This window comes from Dendroctonus ponderosae, unplaced genomic scaffold (genome assembly GCF_020466585.1).
Source record: "Dendroctonus ponderosae isolate FM_Combo_2020 unplaced genomic scaffold, Dpon_F_20191213v2 Dpon_F_20191213_8, whole genome shotgun sequence".
In the NCBI taxonomy this organism is placed as follows: domain Eukaryota; kingdom Metazoa; phylum Arthropoda; class Insecta; order Coleoptera; family Curculionidae; genus Dendroctonus; species Dendroctonus ponderosae.
Genome location: NW_026019016.1, coordinates 564,400 through 583,592, shown reverse-complemented (window position 1 = coordinate 583,592; position 19,193 = coordinate 564,400). Strand labels below are relative to the sequence as shown.

Sequence of the window (19,193 nt, the reverse complement as noted above, 5' to 3'; positions counted from 1 at the left end):
TGCTCAAATTCAAGATTTATGCGGATTTTAATATCTTCTGTTAGTCTTTGGCTCATATTTTGAGAACAGGTCGAGCAGTAAAGCGTGAGTTTCTATTGCAACATAGAGCGTTAAAAGGTAAACTTTTCTATATAAAACATCAATTTAGAAATTTTTCTAGTTTTGACTCAAATTGCTGATATTCAAGATTTATCCGCATTTTAAACTTCGCTCTTAGTCTTTGGCTCATATTTTGAGAACGTGTTGAGCAGTAAAGCTCTAGTTTCTATTGCAACATGGAGCTTTAAATGTGCACTTTTCTATATAAAACATCAATTTAGGAATCGGTCTAGTTTTGACGCAAATTGCTTAAATTCAAGGTTTATCCGAATTTTAAAATTCGCTCTTAGTCTTTGGCTCATATTTTGAGAACCAGTTGAGCAGTACAGCGCTAGTTTCTAATGCAACATAGAGCTTTCAAATGTACACTTTTCTATACAAAACATCAATTTAGGAATATTTCTGCTTTTCACGCAAAGTTGCAAAAATTCAAGAAGATGCGGATTTCAAGAGCCGCTCTTCGTCTTTATTACGACTGCCTGATTGAATCATTTTTAGGCTCAAACTGCTTTGGATTTCGCTTGTGATATTGTTCAAAATCCTTTCAATATTGCAACGAAGAAAATCCTAACGGATTAAAGATACAATTTTACATTCCGCATGCATGGATATCTACATATTCAAAAATTGTCATAAATCTATACACTCGAGACTGGCTCAATTAGTATGGAAGAATCGTGTAGGTCAAGCCCACAAGCATGCCAAGGCAATAGAATATGTCAGAAGAATTGCAAAATAGGAACATTGACTTTCATGACATATAACGACTAAACACCTGAATCCACATGAACGGGGGGGAAAATCAGCAAAGACAGCTTTATTGACTTCAACGCTTAATATAAAAATCCAAAGACGCTTTGTCAGTTCCCCCATAGCTTTTGAGGATGCTTGCCATAGTTGCAAGTGAAACGTCGAGAAGAATTTAACGCATTGCATAAACAGGCAATCTTGGCCTAGCAAGTAAAAGTACAAAATCAGCTCTAATAAGTGCATCATTAATACAATTAGCAATGGCCATTTACGTGAAATATGAAGATTCCGGAAGTATCCAAGTGCCTAATAGGTTCCTTTCTATTTGGTCGTACGGTAGCTAAATAATTAACACTTATATGCATTAAGAATGCTTGCGGCTGCCAATTGCAAGAAATGTAATCGATTTGCAACATTTTAGCGTAATCTGCGTCTTAGATTCTACAGGGTGATGGGAATTTGGAGGAAAAACATGTTAAACTTTCTATAGAACAGATGTTTGAAAGCGTATGCATGAAGCATAGAAAATACCACGGTATTTCCACTAAAGCTTGCTTGGGCAAAAACAGCAATTACATTCAGCTAATTGCCTGCTTACAAAGTATTATACCTCCAATTTAACGGGTCATTATTGATTAGTTGGCCAATAAACAACTAGTCGCCAATAGATGGGAGAATAATTAAAATCGATTGCAAGATTTATGCCCAAATAAAAAGTCAGAACCAAATAAAAATTAGTTGCGGTGAGTAAAGCGCTTAATATTACATAAGGAAATATTTCGCGGTATGCACTAAACAGATATAACTAATTATGTTAACGATGTCATATCAATTAACTGCAAAAACGTGTTTTTTTTTGTTCTATTTTCAACACTAATTTTGTTGCAATATTCAAGCGCTTGCTCGCTTTTTATAGACAAAGTTCACATTTTTCTTACCTTAATATGCCTATCAATCAACCAGTTCAGTTCGATATCGTCATCGTCTTCGCCAAACGGATTAATCAGAACTTCGGCCACCTTGAGCCATCCAATGTAGAAGCAAAACTGCAAGAGAAAACTCGAGTAGAGCAAGTTTTATTAATATTCCAGTCCGTTTACCTGCAGAGCGGTGAAAAACGGGAAATACATATCGGGTTCCTCGAGCTTTCCCCGCATATCTCCCGGGGCAAACGGCACGAATTGCCTCCCCAATAAAGCCGCTATAAAGTAGACATAGAGCGCCAAAGATACCACCTGTAAAATTAATTTAAATTCAAATTGAAGGTGAGCACGATCAGCAGATGCCGATGATGATCCGGAAATGATCATCTTTGATGGCTTGATGGCTGAAGTCCGAATCAAATTAGTTAACTTTCCAGCTTACGCAGTCAATTCTGAAATTCTGCATTGAAACCGCAGGTTTTCTTGTTAGTCATCAACGCAAAATAATTAAAACTAATAATTTAAACCGCAAGCTCAATTTCTCCAGCTTTTGTTCGCCTCCATTACTTTTATTGTTAAAATTTTCCGCCTCCAGTTTCAAGAACCTGAACGAACGCCCTCACAAAAGCAGATTCAAGAAACAATTAAACAAAAGCTAATTGTTGGCGATAGTTGCACTGGTTTTGTCTCGTCGCTTGTCACTTAAGTGGCCAGTTTTTTTGCAATGTGTGCGGTGAACGTCGACTCAAGGCGAACTTCTGAATAAGAATCCATCAAAGTTTGCTAAACATGGCCGGATACACTTTACTGAACTAAATTGCAATATTGCGATCGATCACGAGCATCAATCCACTTAAGAAAACATAAATTTATAGTCACTATTGTTTATTTCTGTAATTTGAAACCCTGTACCTCGAAAACTACTAACTTTCGGATAAGACAGGTTGGCCTCAAATCGTAATATTTTTTCCTAAACAACATGTCAGCGAATTTTGTCACATTCGTTTAGGACCACTCTGTATAGTTTATATTATAAGGTCCAACCTGCGTTGGATTAATGTCTTACAAAGATTTCTACAAAATTGTCCATATTAAATCGAAGGTTTTACAATTATGCCATCTTGGATTATGCCAAAATAGAAATTTTAATAAAAATAATTTAAGCGTATGCAAGGAAAACCAAAACGCGAATTTCTCAGCGAATCAAAAAGCATCTGAAATTCCACAAGAGAATATCTAATATTGCCTGCGCTTTTATCGGCATGGTTTTGCCGTGATGCCATTTGGATTAGAAAATGGTACAGACAGAGAGAGAGATGCTCGATCATATTGCGTCTTCACTTTGTCACATGGGAAAAGGTGCAGGTCATTAAAGCAAACCCGCGACGATAAATTACCTACCAATTGTTCATTGTTTCTGATGAATAAAATTAAGTAAAATATTTCGTCTAACACTTAACTGACAGTAAAAAATGTTAGTCTATGGCCCACTTAAAAATGTGAATTTACGACAACATTAAAAATCCAATTTGAGTTAATTCAAAAAATCAACCGAAGTTTCAATGTGAAACATCTCGGAAACGGTAAGACCTGAACCTGAATTTTTTAACTTTTGTCGCATTAGTTGAAGACTACCGTGTAGATGAATGAAAACTTGTATTTTTGAGACTTTCGAGCCGCCCTGGAAAATAATTTCTTCCTGGCGGCCTAAAACCACGAAAAACTCTCCGGTTTCAAGCACCATTTGGGCTGAACCAAAAATTAAAAAACTGACTATCCAGATGAGTAAATAATTGCTGTTTAAATCCCGCCTACATGATTCAAAACTATTTCACAAATAACTCAAACTTTTACCGGCAACTGTTTACAGAACTGGTTTAATCAAGATGCATTCTTCCGCAATCCTTTTCCAAAGGTGAACCAGTTGCATGTATCATTAAAATCATTCCTGATTAGACTGGCGTTTACTCACTCACTAATGACGATAATCGCAAAAGCCTTGTACCAGAGCACTTTTGAAAATTACCTGGGTATAGACGAGAGGGACAGAAACAGTGTCGTAACCAATCAGAGCGCCCAATCTGCGCCGAATGTCCGATAATTCGGTCAAAATCGTCTGCACTATATGATCGCTCGTTGTTAGTTCCTCTTTTCTTGCTCTGTTGATCAGATTCGCCGCCCATACCAGGGGCATCCAATACTTGGACATTGGCGTTTTTTGATCCATTAACTCGAAAATTTTCTTCTCACTCTCCATCATAATGCCTACAAAACATCACTCTGTATATACCAAAGCATTCCAACAAAAGACACTAACACCCTGTACATGTCTGTTATAAAAAGATGGCGATCAAATGACGCAAAACTAATTAACACAACAGCAATTAATTTGTTACTGGAAAAATTCCGAAGTTACTCGATTTCAGGCAATTTTTTTCGTAAACTATTGTTCATCAACATAAACAAAAAGCGATTGGATTTTAATGATTATTGACCTGACCAGGAACCAGGCTTAAATCGTCCAAAGTCATAAACAAAGCTGATTGGTGACGTGACGCGTTTCAAATCATCGAATCAACCAGAACCAAAACTGTTATAAGCCATGCTTTTACTTTTACATAATTTCGCGACATTATAGGAATTAAATTTGAAAAATTGCAGAGTGAATATTAATGGACTGCGTGGAGGTTACAGCGGCAACTTGTCAGGAATTGCATAGAATAAACAATAACCCAATGACCTTTGCACGAAAACAATTGGGCAATGTTCGAATGGTGATAAACAAGTAATTAAAAAGCAAACTTACTCACCACTGTCGACTAGATGTTGCCATGTAGGAAACCGTTTCTTAACCCTTAGAGAGACCCTCATCAGGGTCACTACGTAAGCTAATACTGCATACCTAACTATGTTTCTTCTCATCAGTCTTTGCCTCTCACCCTGGAATGATTAACATTGTTTTTTGTTGAAAATTTAGCAAGATTGACCACGCAGTGACTAAATGCTTTGAGCCGAGGCGCGCCCAATAGATGCAGTAATCAAAAAATTAAGACTTTGCTGCTTTGAAATCGTTTTTCCAGATAAAGAGTTTTTCGTGCATCTTTCTAGAGGTGACAAAATCAATTCCTCGAAACCTCAAAGTAGATGATTTGTTTAAATGAGAAATTGGCTCCAGATTGAAGCATGTTCTAATTTCACAGTCACGTTTAATGGTTGCCTCGTTCAACAAATTTCCCCATTTATCACGTTTAATTGTCAGTTTTAGATAATTTAGTATTTTTTCAAAAAGCCAATACGCAAATCTAAACTATACAAAGTGTTACTTAGCCGCGGGTCGAAAGTAAAACTTCGCATGTAAACCCAGTATACCAGACAAGAAATACATGCCAAAGTATATTACATAAGTAAATTGCAACTGATCAGGACAAAGTTGTAGGCGATCTAGATGCACATCACGATTAGCAACTTAAAACAGTAACCTCGATAACTTGGAACTGTTGAAACGAGGCTGGTCGAAGCGGATTTGCTACTTGGGCTACATGATGCACAAATGCATTATTTTGATTGAAAATGGTATGAAAGCAATGGAAAAAATACGTACTTACCGCGCCAGGGATACCAGCATTAAGGAATAGGGCCAAAGTGTCCGGCCATGGTAGAAGTTTGTATTGTTCCCACCATCGTTTCACCACGAGGGATACGTAAAACCCAAGAACAAAAGACATGGGAATGGTCTCACTTTGTTGTCCAAAGTACATTCGTATTCGTTCGAAGATCCTGGAAAAAGTTAATGTTTTGGTAAGCACATCAGTTAGTGAATAGGGGCGTCATCATGAGGTAAGCGTGGGCTGGCCAGGATGAAAACTTCAAGTTGCTATTTCCTCTATACTAGAACTTGGAAAGGTTTATAAGAACGCGCGCAGTTGAGTACAAACTTTCGTTTTGGGATCGGAAGTTAACAAGGTGTGGAAATCAAATTTTTGTGTTTTTGCAAAGCAATTTTCACCGTTATCAGACTCAAGTACTTTCTACAGACGGATGTCTCAAATTGTCTTAAAGTATATTCTTATCCTTCCTGGGACAAAGTCAATTTTCTCAAATTTTACATCATTTTCAGCTCACGGACGTAAGGAATGCATCGAACTCATTGAAAAACATGCTAGAAGTTTAGGATCCGAAACAATAGACATCTTAGGCACATTTTACCCGTTTTTTGAGCGTTCACGATCTTTAGCCGACGATTTCTTTCTTATTATCGACCCAAACACTTTGTAAATGTATATTTGCGACCTTCTTACGTCGAAAGGAATCGATTGAGATCAAAAAACACGTCGGTCACGAGGTCGATTTTTTGAAAAAATGAAAATTTTCTGAAAATGTCTTAAATTTTACATCATTTGCAGCTCACGGACGCGAGAAATAAATCAAACTAATTGAAAAACATCCTAAATGTTTCAGATCCGAAACAATAGACATTTTCGGCATATTTTAAGCTTTTTTTTGAGCGTTCACGATCTTTAGCCGACGATATCTTCCTTATTATTAGCCCAAACACTTTATAAAGGCATATTTGTTACTTTCTTTCGTCGAAAGGAATCGATTGCGCTAAAAAAACAGGCATGTGAAATTTTGACCGAAATTTTTCAAAGGGTGGGGGTCGACTTTTTGAAAAAATGAAAATTTTCCCCAAATATCTTTAATTTTACATCATTTCAGCTCACGGACACGAGAACTCATCAAACTCATTGAAAAACATGCTAGAAGTTTCAGATCCGAAACAATAGACATTTTCGGCACATTTTAAGCGTTCACGGTCTTTAGCCGACGATTTTTTCCTTATTATTGACCCAAACACTTTATAAATGCATATGTGTGACCTTCTTACGTCGAAAGGAATCGATTGAGCTCAAAAAACACGCATGTAAAATTTTGATTTTTGACCGAAAATTTTCCAAGGGTGGGGGTCAATTTTTTGAAAAAATTGAATTTTTTTCTAAATGTCTTAAATTGAAAATTTAGTTGGATTGAATTTTAATTAATTGAAAAACTTAAAAACTTTTATAGCTGTTTTTCCACAAGAAAATCGATCTTAAATCCACAAAGAAGACATTGAAAACATTTGTCTTGAAAAATCGTCTTTTCGACCTTCAAACTCTTACGACGTTCAAGATTCTCCACTGATTTCAAGTTTGCAAAATACGACTTTTAGACCAAACCACTCGTTATAGAACGAATTTTCAATGATCCAAATCGGGCCCGTATTAAGAGAGTTACTAATTTATTCACACTGAAGGGTGGCTCGATTTTTTGAAAAAATTAAAATTTACTCGAAATGTTTTAAATTTGTGAGGAAACGTTCATTAGTAGGCCAAAGTTTATAATTTTCTGGGCCAAACCCTGGAGTTGATGCTTTTTAAATAAAACATTGAGTGTCATCGGAAATGATGAACACACTGGATTTTCATCAATGGTAAGAGTTTCAAGTTAAAAGGAACGAATCTTTCAAATAAAAACTTGCAGTTGCTCGAAAACAGAAACTTCTAAATCAAGAGACTTCCATATATTTCTAAAGTATCTAGTTGGTACTTGCTCAACATTGAAACAAACATACCATTAGCCTTTAACGCATTTCCCTGACGCATTTCATTAAACTCTTAGCGCTTAAAGCTCACTTATAGCGCGACCTTTAAAAAGACCGCTCCCTCGAAACGAAAAAAACACTAAATTTCCATTAAAACCGGAATTGAACCACTTAGTATTTGAAAGTGTTTCAGGTCAATCTAAGTCCGCAAAGCATCCGATCAATCCGAACCCAACAACCAAAATTTGATAAATTACGCCGCAGTTTTTATTCATATTATTATACAAATCGGAATTGGTTGCATTGTTCGCTGAAATGTAAATTGTTTTACAATCGACGCCAGAGCAATGATGTAACATCATTCTAGTGTCTTAATTGCGGTGTTAAAAAGTGCAAATTCAGAGAGGAAATGGTTGATTTTATATGAGACGTAAAGTGAAAAACGCAGCCAAAAAAATGGACATTGGAAAACTTGTAGTTTCACCTTGAGCGATCGTATTAATGGGTTTTTTCCCGAATGAAGTCCACAGTTTATTACGTCAGTAGCTACATGTTCCCATTGGTCGACTTATTTGGATCATCGTCACTTTAACCGAAGCTCGAGTCGATTTGTAGGAATTTTAGAAAAAACCCAAAATTGTGTTTTAGAATGCTTTAGAAGTATTGAATAATAATCGTACCTCTGCTGCTGCTCGTTCAACCCATAGCGATATAGTAAATTAATTGAATAATATACACATAAGTAGGCGACCAGTTCCCTCCACACCAGCTTGTACACACTTCCTCTCCATCTGGAACAAAATAAAACATTGGAATTTTAGACTTTGGAAATTAAAGTTTTTCATAACTGAGGCTTATTTAATTGCCAAGACAATTTCGAAGAAAGCTTCATATATAATTGTTAATATGCATGACACACGCCATTCGTTCAATGAATTACAAGGCATCAAACACATGTTCGTTCTTAGTACCTATCGGTATATCAATGAAAATTCCTCCGTGTCTTCACAGCGATGCCAATAACACCTTTTTTATAATCGGCCTGTCTGCTTTGAATGTTACTGGTCATAAAAAATTACACAGTTACTCAGTCCAAAGGTTCAGCATCAGCAAATGTGCCAAAAGTAAACCATTAACAAACCCACACATAAAATACATTAGAAATGCCTCAAACGCCTACCGAGGATGCTCGGGGATGAGGAAAGGGTTTTCTTCTGCAACCAAGCAGAAAACAGTTAACTGGCGCAGTCGGTAGGATCAACAAACAGATGATTTAAGCAGGACCTAAATCAAATAAATGGCTTTTCACGAGCCTTCCTAAGGGAATCGGATACATTCCAGCCGGATAACGGTGCAACATTCGGCCGGGGTAAACGCACTAAATTAAAATTTAATTAGTTTGCGACTAGCCAGCCACTAGACAGTTTATTAGTCGGCTTGTCACATAGTGGTGCTATCCATTTTCTAAAGAAACCGTAAAGGACATGTCAGTATTTCACTTTCACCTCAATATCCATCTAAATTCCATCCGAAAGGTCGGTTTTACGTAATTAGTATGTACGGAAAGCAGAAAAGGCGCATTGGGAAAACGGATCAAACGCCTGCCACATTTAAAGCAATAAAATTAAGGCTTTGCACGAAAAATGGGAAAACCTTTCAAGCAATTTGCATTTCTTTTCTAAACGAGCTGGAGATCATCGAGATTAGGCACCAATAGATGCGAGCAATTTTGTCTGGGAATTTTTCGGCCTCGAGACGATCATTCGAAACTTTCAAATCACTTCTTGTAGGCATAATTGATCAAAGCTGTCCAGAAGAAATTGAATTTGGAACTTGTTTTATCTTCGTATTTGATCTGCATCACTGTAACCTTTCAAGGTTGTACAAGCAACTAGCTTTTGTTAGAGGGGTCATAAAACGGTCATCAACCCGACTATTTACCGTACATAAGTGAATTCCTACATATTTTAATGTACGCACATACATTTCCCTATTTAGATGCGTTTAAATGATTCAAGGTGGTTATTGGCAGAAGAATAACATTTGAACCTTCAGCCTGTTGATGGAAAGGCGCGCCAAACCGATGCAGCAAAATATCAGTGATCACTACGCGCTAGTGAAAAGAAATCGACCGCAAATATCCCAAAAATAATGATTAGGTACTTGAGTTGTGGCTATTTTTATATTCCAGCAAGTATAACTTTTAATCAAGAATAGTCTTCCAATCGGCACCAAAAAGCTCGTCAATCTAGTTGCAAAGCCTTGAATATCAAAAACAAGCGATTGTCCAATAGGAATTAAATTCAACACAAAGCAAATTTGCATAAATTCATAAGCAAACGGAAAATTAATCATGCTTATTTTTACCACTTTATCAGCCGCAGAAAAAGTGCTGTTGATTCACCTAAAAATAGGTTTCCAAAGTGCGAAGCTCCAAAACTTACAAGTCGGGGAATCGAGAAGTTGAATATTCAAAGAATTGTTTCCAAACCATGCCAAGGTTTTAATTTTTCAGTTGCATTTTGCAACAGACACAATAAGAATGTTTATGGAAATGATTAACGTTCAAAGAATATGAATTGCAGGTGGGATAAACTTACTTCTAGGAATATTATAAAATAGTATCAAGTTGTTCGAAGAACAACGAAACTTTCACCAGCATTGAGCCTGAAAACAACACTCTCGAAATTTTGTTACAAGTCTATCAAAGCCCCAACATGTTTCGAGTCTATAGGCTACTCATCATCAGGCTCCAACTCCTGAAGCGTTTGGGAGCGAAAGTTAAGCAGTTGTTAAAAATCAGGTTTTTGTGTGCTTTTAATGCAACTGTGTCCTACGGATTGGGAAAATGTCAAGTTGCTACCCGTTGTAGATTAGAATCTAGACAGTTTTATAGCAAAGCGCGGAATCGAGTACATTTTTTATTTTGGGATCGGAAGTGACACAGTGAAAAATCAGGTTTTTCTGCGATTTATATGAGTTTTCACCCGTTTTGAGGCACTAGTCTGCTACACATTCGCACCTTTTCAAGTTGCTGCTTGTTTTAAGTCTGAATCTAATTTTTTTTTAACAAAGCGCCCAATTTGATAAATTATTTGTTTTGGGATCGGAAGTCACAAAATTGGGAAGATCCGGTTTCGGTGAGATTTTAATGAAACTTTCGGAACTTTTAGATCCATGTGTCTCCTACAAACAGGCAAATTCAACTGGCTGCTGGTTGATAATTAAAATCTAGACATTTTTTAACAAAGCGCGCAATTTGATAAATTATGCATTTTGGATCAGGTTACAAAATTGGTAAAAAAAAACAGGTTTTACTGCGATTTTAATGAAACTTTCAGCGCTTTCACAGTTACCTGTCTTCCACAAACTGGTAAATTTTCAAGTTGCTACTTGTTGTAGATTAGAGTCTAGACGTTTTTATATCAGACCGCGCAATTGGGTTAAAATTTTAATTTTGCGATCAGAAGTTAAAAAGTTGTTAAAAATCAGGTTTCATACCGATTTTTATGAAACTTTCAACGCTTTCAAAGCCACGTGTTTGCCACAAGTAGGCAAATTTTCAAGTTGCTGCTTGTTGTAGATTAGAGTCTAGACATTTTTATATCAGATCTCGCAATTGGATAAAAACTTTAATTTTGGAATCAGGCGTTCCAAAGTTAGTAAAAATCATAATTTGACGATAATTCAATTAAATTTCTACCGTTGATATATCCAAGTATTTTCTATCGAACGTGAAACTTTCAAGTTGCTACTTGTTCTAATGTTGGAGATACAATTTTTTGAAGCATTGAGTGCAGACGAGTCAAAATGCTTATTTTCATACCAACGTTTGTACATTTATCAAAAATCGGCATTCGGAGAGATTTAAATAAAACTTCCAGAAATCGCGGATTAGACTCTTGTTCATAGATTGCGAAAGTATCAAGTCGTTATTTGCTTTGAATTGGAAGCTACGAATTTTTGAAGTAAAGGGTGCAGATGTGTGAAAATCTTCACTTTTAGGTCAACCTTTACAAAATTGTCCAAAAACCTGGATTTTGTGCGATTAATTTGAAATTTGTAGTAAAATGAGGCGCAAATATTTGCCATTGACTATGAAAGTTTCAAGTTGGTGCCTGCTCCAGGTTGGAAGTTACGTTTTTTAAAAAAAGAGTGTAGTTGCAGGAAAATGCTGAAAAAATTATAGTTTATACACTCAAAACGTGGTGGCCCTCTGACGGCCTTTTAATAAATATTCAGGGTTTTATTTTTATACTCAACTCAGCTAATGAAAGCTAATAAACTGAAAACCAGTCCTGCTCCCGAGATTTATCCTTTTTACAGCAAAATGTAACTTCCTTCATATTTAAAACAGCTAACTAGCAAGATTTTACCCCAAAAAATGCCTCTATCCACCTTTTCATTCAGATGCTCGCCAATATAAAAATTGTAAGTTGCATTGCACCCCCGTAGCACAACCTTCGAATTGCTACTTAGGCAAGACAGAGCAAAACATAGCGGTTGGCATGGAAACCCACCTGGCCTTGTCGCACTTTGGCATAATACCAGAGCCGATTGATAACTACGCCTACAAGCTACATATAATACAGAGGCGCATTTACCAGTTTTACTGCCAATTTTTTTTCGATACTGGGTGACCCCAAAAAAACAATTTAACATATTTATGCGTACTCCCTCTTCAACTGAAGCATGATGAGTTTTGGTCAAACCGTGCTCTACAAAGGTTCTGCTAGATCGGAAAAAAAGCGACCGCAAATTGAATGTCGACTATTTGATGTGCAACAATATTCGACCACAAAGCTTTGGCAAACGAATAAAAACAATATTTTTTCCTATTCGATATGGCAGCCAATGAAACTGAAATCTTGCGTCGGTGACTCGGCTGTTTGCAATCGTCAGCAATTAATGCGGATCGGAAAAACGTTAAGCCATACAGCATGTGATTTAAAACGTTGCCCAGTTGCAAAATCGTGAAACTGCACAATAAAAATATAAATTTTTATTATTGATAGTTAAAATGGTATTGTGCATTACTAATGCCTGCATTATTTATGGTTGGCGGTCTTATCGTTGTGATTTTCGAAACTGTCGTTAACGGAAAATTCTAGAGTTTGTAGTTTACGTTGTGGTGGCAATTAGGAAATCAGGCTCAATTTCAACAAGTCATCAACGATTATTGTTAGATTATCAAGTTTGATGTTTTACTAACATTAACACACGCCAAGTTGTTTGATTCATGTTCAGCTTAGGCTTGAAGCGGCCGAGCTTTCTATTTCTAAAAATTCTATTCGCAGAAAATATCTGCATGAGATGGTGTACCGAACAGCAAACCGAACCGAAATTAATATTTAATGGTCGGCAATAAATATATATATTGGCCGACCCAAATAGGAAGTGTGGCAATAATTTCACTATGCAAAAGAGGAAGTGAAGGTTATAAACGTTATTATATTGTACAATAATTAACTGGGCAAAATATGGAATAAAGAATTAAGTGGTCTCATTAGCTTCAATATAGTTTGCACGCTGTTCAACTGGACGTTTGCATTTGTTGTTAAATAATCTTTTAATATCTGATGCATTAATTCAACATTAGGATAATGGGGAATTGTATACAATGACTAATGTTTTGAAATTTATTTTTTTGCTGGATTTTCTCTCAACTTATTTACTTTAAAACTTAGTGGTGACTAGAATGATTTCTATTAATTAGCGCACTCAAATTTCGCAATTAGTGCTTCTTTTGCAATCGTTTAATTAGTCGCTAGGTTAAGAAAACCCAAAACCACACGCAGATAAAACAGGGTATATAATTCGCTTCCGCTCAGGCTATATGAGTTTTAAATTATATTTTTTATCGGAAATTCTTCATTGCCTGATATGATAAATATCAAGGCTTGGCGGTGCTTTGATTTCGTTAATTAGCTCGACTATAATAATTAGATACATTCTTATATATGACAGGCGTATATTTTCAGGCCTGAACTCAATTTAGTTATTTCCATGCAGGTCACATTAACTGTACATTAAATACCTTTGCTGGGGCATGAGCTAATTGAATTACTTTGTAGCCACTTGCTCTAAGCAAAAATTATTTTTGCTGGCGTTTCGCAAGCACGAGGGGCTTACATCTTCAGACGTGTGCCTGCACACCTGGGGAATATTGTTAGTTAAACAAACCCAAACCACCGGTTTCAGCTGCAATCTATTGTAGTGAACCGATAAGCGAAAATACTGCACAATTCCAACAATGTGAATTTACTTAGTTTACATTTAATTATGCCGGAACTGCTAACACATCATTCGGAATATCTGCATTTCATGTTAAGTTAATTTTCCTAATTCCCTGGCATTGTTTAACGAGATAATTACCGGCATGTTTCCTTTCAAGTTTTTGCTAGATAAACAGCCAATTATATTTGCATTTGAATTTATCTCCAGCAGACATCGCTGAATAATCAGCGTTTAGACCTCTGGGCATCAAGCGCGTGAGTATTGAAGGCACCCCGTAGCAAAGCCAGCCGGTGCCCTACGGAGTGGCTGGCTGGGCAAGAGAAAGATCACATAGCGGTCGCCAAGGAAACCACCCCGTCCTTGTCGCACTTCCCCGGTATACCAGACTCGGTCGGTTAGTACTATTAAAAATCCCCAAGTTCATTTGAAAACGGTAACGACACATTTTGTCCTTGAGTTCTAACAAGGCCCCGCATGAAAAAAACACTTTGTTTAGTAATCGTAATACCATAATCGATCCAATAGCCAATGCACCTAAAAAAAATACGTGGTGTTCTTGAACTTGATTAGATCTGAATTAGCTGGTCGAAGAAAATGAAAGTAAAACTGATCAGTCGCAATCGGTTGCCCTTCAATAACTTTCGCGTGCCAGCTTTTGTAATAATTACGTTTCATTAAAGCAACAATTCGAAAACGATTGAAACGATTTTACTAGGAAATAAGATACGTTTGAGGTAATTTGGTTAGGTAAGCAAAAATGCCATCGAACATCTAGGTAAGACGTTCCTGGAAACATTAATAGAAGTTTATGGTAAAAGGGAAATAAAATTTTATGCATGCGACCCTTTTGCTTATCCACGTCAGCAGATCGAGGCTAAAACGTACGCGATTTCTCGATTCGGCGTCTTTCATCATTACCTTCTTTATGTTAACAATTTTTCTCTTCATTTCTCCTCAAAGCGTTTAAATTGCTTATGGCCAGATCTTTTATTGTTGTTGCGTCAACTTTTTCAGGATCTTCCACAATGTTTGGCATTTTACTTTACTTACTTTTGTTTGCTTCAATTGGGTGAAAGTATTTAGAGCGATTAAAACAAGACGCCCTTTGCCCTTTGTCCTGCCTTTGGACACCCTGTATATCCACTGTCTAATGCTCATTTAAAAAATGCAAACCTCAATGAGAAACACGAAATTTTGGAAAAGTAGTGGGCATTTCACCTTTCAACTGCCGATATCTCTAAAACCGGTCGTTTATGAGGTTCCGACCAAGTACACTTTTTTGGTCTAAATTAATGAGGGAACAAACGGAGTGAGTCAACATTCCAACATACACGATGCGAAAAAAATTAGAGGCATTTGAAATCTCTAACAAGCGGCGCCCTATGAACAGTTACTATTTAAATCAGTCTGGGAAATATCGCCGAAATGCGCATTTGCAATTGAACAGTCTGTATATGTTGTGTTTAAATTCAAAATTTGTTTCCGTTGTTAAAGTCGGAAATATCAAAATATCCTGTTTTTGAAAATACCGCAAATTTCAACACAATATACAGCGTGAGTGAACATCAGCATACAAATTAATTGGTCATAGTATTAATTGATTGGTCACAAGTCACAAGTGAAAATTTTTATTGAGTGGATCGAATAGTAAAATACCAAGCAAATGAAACCTGCTTGCTGACGAAACATTAGAAGCAGGTTTATAATTGCTGCGAATTTACCTTTGGAACCATATTTGTTACTATTCCTTGAACTTATTGCCACTGTTATCGCCCATTGGTTCTAAATGTTACTAGAGCCGACCTTTTCAAGCAATATTTATAATAATATTAAGTATCCCACACGATGGGGGCGAGAAAGCAACAAGACGTAAATGGGGACGCTTACATTCCTAGAACCCTCCAAAAACATCCGAAAGTACTGCCGTTGGGTACCAAGCCTCCATAGGACACGGTCATATTATATCACCAACTTTGGACCAATTTTCAGTCCTAATTGATTTCACTATGGCACTAACCTACTTCACACTATTTCGCTTCTTCACATTCACAGTAACGGCCGCGCATCGAGGTCTTAAGCCGTTGGTACCTCGACAAGTAATCGGTGGGTACTAAACTAAATCGACTCGAACAGAAAAATTAACAATCACCAGTTCAGGTGTGTTAGGCGGCCGTACCTAGTGGGGAAGAACGCTTATTGTTGCATTTCTTTGTTGTACGAACGCTTGATCCGATGGGGATGGGTGTGGAATTTACAGGAAATTGAACCGATGCATTTTCCCATACTAAACTATCACCATATGGGCTGCTAATCGTGTCCTTGCTGATTTGTTTGATCAACTTGCAGCCGCAATCGTCATATTTTTACGGGGAATTATTCTTGGGAAAAGTCCAAGTACAGCATCTTAAATAGGAGGTATTGACTAGCAAAGCAAACAATAAACATTGACTGGTGAGCTTTTCGACCGTTCGGCCGTCCGGGAAAATAATATTCTGCTGAAGTCGCCAAGCAGACCGCCTCTGCAGATGCCAGCCAATCGTGTAAGGGAAACGTCGGGAAAAAACACTTCCCGGCACCAGTTTCAAACGGGAGAGGGTTTAAAAAGCACCACCACATCTTTCCAACTCGCTTTCTTTAACTCAAAAAAATCTCCAACCAAATACGAATTTGTTTTGGAATGTTCTCCAATTTTTCAACATGGGAAGTATAATTGTTTGAGTCTCCATCTTGAACACCAAACGGATAAATACATATTCCTCGACCTTCTCATCCACTGAATACGTTCTAATTAAACAAAATACATACATTAATTTGCCATTTAACAATAGGCTAATATTAGCAGAATGCCACCCTTCATGGTCGGAAGAATGCGTATGTTTAATTAAGTTTTAAATATGCGACTTTCATTGAGAGTTTCGAGTAGATGCAAGGTAACTTTATTCTTCTGATATCTTCCAAAGTTATGCAGGTAATTGAAGGCACTCAATAATGCAAATTTAATTGAAATTAGTCACTAGAATCCCGCATGAGCACCAAAGGGGTTTTTAAAAGGGTTCACTCGATTTCGTTAACAGAAAATAAGCTTTTTTAATTCGCGTTTCCTGCACTAAACTGCAGGGTTTTGAACGGCTGCGTTTCCTGACAATTCCTTGAAAGTAAGCGTCTTTGCTAAACAGTCAGTGGAGCGGAAGAAAAATAGTCGCCAACCATTAAGAACACCACAATTTCCGTTTCAGAAAATCAGCAATTTTTCACTCAAAATGGGAAAAATGCTGCAATTTTTCGAAAATTTACTTCACTTTTCAGCCAACATTTAATGCACGAAATAATGGACGTCTAGTCTCTTTAAAAAAATAAATAGCTGTTGTTCACCACAAGAATTGTTGTTAAATTGATAAAAAAAAAGTCCTTAAGTATTCAAGGATGGATCAAACACATCTATTTCCGAGCCTCTAAGGGACCAAAGTTGAGGGAGTGTGCACTCAAACAGTTTTTTGCCGCGATTGGGAAGTCCTCAGGAGGACATTCAACAATTTCCTCAACCCCTGTTCCAAAAAATTTATAATTCTTTGCAGAAAATATGAAAAATATACCTAGTTACAAATGCACAAATACGAGCCAACGAACTGGTTCTAAAGAATTGCATTGATCTTGAATTTGCGCATTTTGCGTGAAAACTAGAAACATTTCTAGAACGATATTTGGTACAAAATAGTACGCAATTTAACGCTCTAACTCATAGTGAAAACTCATAGAGCTTTGTAGCTAAACTGTTTCTCTAAATACGAGCCAACCAACAAGAGCGGTTTCAAAGATTCACATTAATATTGAATTTTCGCATTTTGCGTGAAAACTAGACATTTCTAGAACGCTGTTTGGTATAAAAAAATTGGCAATTTAACTCTCCATCTGGCAAGGAAAACTAGAGCGTTGTAACTCAACCGGTTTTCCATATTGCGGATTTTACATGAAAACTAGAAACATTTCTAGAACGATGTTTGGTACAAAATAGTACGCAATTTACCGCTCTAACTCATAGTGAAAACATCTTTGTAGCTAGCAAACTCATACAGCTTTGTAGCTAAACTGGTTCTCTAAATACGAGCCAACGATCAAGAGCGGTTCTAAAGACTCACATTAATCTTGAATTTGCGCTTTTTGCATGAAAAATGAAATATTCCTAGAACAATGTTTGATATAAAAAACTAAGCAATTTAACGCTTAATCTCGCAACGAAAACTAGAACTTTGTGGTTCAAACGGTTCCCGAAGTTTTAGCCAAATACTAATAGCGGCTTCAAACAAAAACTTACACTTTTTGGACAAGATTTAATGCGGAACATAAAAAAARTAAGTCTCCAAAKCTGCATCAAATGCTTCTATTTCCAAGCCTCTAAGGGAAGAAAGCTGAAGAAATGTGCACTCGCCATTTCTAAGGTTGTTTGCTAATTTTCGCGWGCTCAAATTTCTGTTCTCAATGTCCTTTGCCSCGATGTCCTMAAAAAATACCACAGAACTGCAAAGAAAACCTTCCGATTTCGRAAAATCGTCAATTTTCCCKYGTGAGCGAGTGAGATTTATGAAAATACAGCAGAATTCAAATCATTTATTGATTGAATAATSGACAAACTCTATCATTGGATTTCAAAACTTAATTCCGCTGGCAGTTTCGACCATTTTCGCAGCAGAAAACTTCATGTAGCATCGCTCTTCTTCAGCCAAATGCGGGTCGATGATGCTAGTGATGCCATTGCGCCCCAAAGTGCACGGCATGGACAGGAACACCTCATGCTCAATGCCGCACATTCCCTAAAAAAATCCGATTTTCCGATTTTTTCGTCGCCAAACCAACTGGCTACCTTAATGTAAGTGGACACGGGCAGAATCTTGTTGGAATTTCGCAGGATGCTCTTTGTGATGCTGGCAACACTGAGTCCAATGGCCCAATTGGTGAAGCCTTTCAGTTTGATCACTTCATAGGCGGCATCCACCACCTGTTTATGGATGGATTTCCAGTTTTCTGGATCGTTGTCGGTGCCGATGGCTGGATTCAGCTCCTTCAATCGAACGCCTCCTACATTGACGCCAGACCACACAGCCACTAGTTGGGACGGAATCAAATATAAAGGTATCTAATAGTAGGGAAATGGGCGGATCTATTGCCTACCGCTGGAATCGCCGTGTTCGCCCAGGATCCACCCATGAACACTTTCGGGAGCCACACCCAGCCTTTGAGAAATGAACAATCGGAACCTCGAAGAGTCGAGATTGGTGCCAGACCCCAGCACTCGATGTTTGGGCAGTCCGCTCAATTTCCATGTTACGTAAGTCAAAATATCGGCCGGATTACTGACGACTATCAGAATGGTGTCGGGGGAATATTTCACAAGGTTCGGAACGATCGCCTTGAGAACGTCCGTGTTTCTTTGGACCAGGTCCAGACGAGATTCTCCTTCCTTCTGCCTCACGCCTTAAAAGCCCCCCAAAAACATGTACGGTAAGACTATGAAGGTATTCACGGCTGGTTATATCACATTTAGGAATGTTTTCCGGGCTTTGAAGCCGTGGTTTATGGGAATTTTTGTTCAGAGGTTGCACTCGTTG

The 19,193-nt window shown here is 37.3% G+C and overlaps 2 protein-coding genes across 5 annotated transcripts in view; both read right to left on the bottom strand.

The window, feature by feature from the left end:
* Positions 1 to 15,748, bottom strand: part of LOC109544878 (bestrophin-1) — a gene marked incomplete at its 3' end in the record, with an annotated part of 20,626 nt that extends 4,878 nt beyond the window's left edge. Inside the window, 7 exon segments of one of the 3 annotated variants that reach the window (XM_048669054.1) lie at positions 1,788 to 1,895; positions 1,950 to 2,084; positions 3,799 to 4,037; positions 4,583 to 4,712; positions 5,378 to 5,549; positions 8,034 to 8,144; positions 15,478 to 15,748. In XM_048669054.1, the coding sequence (XP_048525011.1) occupies positions 1,788 to 1,895; positions 1,950 to 2,084; positions 3,799 to 4,037; positions 4,583 to 4,712; positions 5,378 to 5,549; positions 8,034 to 8,144; positions 15,478 to 15,548 (966 nt within the window). In that variant the 5' untranslated portion in view covers positions 15,549 to 15,748. 3 annotated transcript variants of the gene reach the window in all.
* Positions 15,749 to 18,182: 2,434 nt separating this feature from the next.
* Positions 18,183 to 19,193, bottom strand: part of LOC109544921 (L-lactate dehydrogenase B chain) — a 4,021-nt gene continuing 3,010 nt past the window's right edge. For both annotated transcript variants that reach the window (XM_048668981.1, XM_048668980.1), the window contains 3 exons: positions 18,757 to 19,059; positions 18,449 to 18,690; positions 18,183 to 18,398 (listed from right to left, as the gene is read on the bottom strand). In XM_048668981.1, coding sequence (XP_048524938.1) covers positions 18,234 to 18,398; positions 18,449 to 18,690; positions 18,757 to 19,059 — 710 coding nt within the window. In that variant the 3' untranslated portion in view covers positions 18,183 to 18,233. The remainder of the gene's footprint in view (positions 18,399 to 18,448; positions 18,691 to 18,756; positions 19,060 to 19,193) is intronic.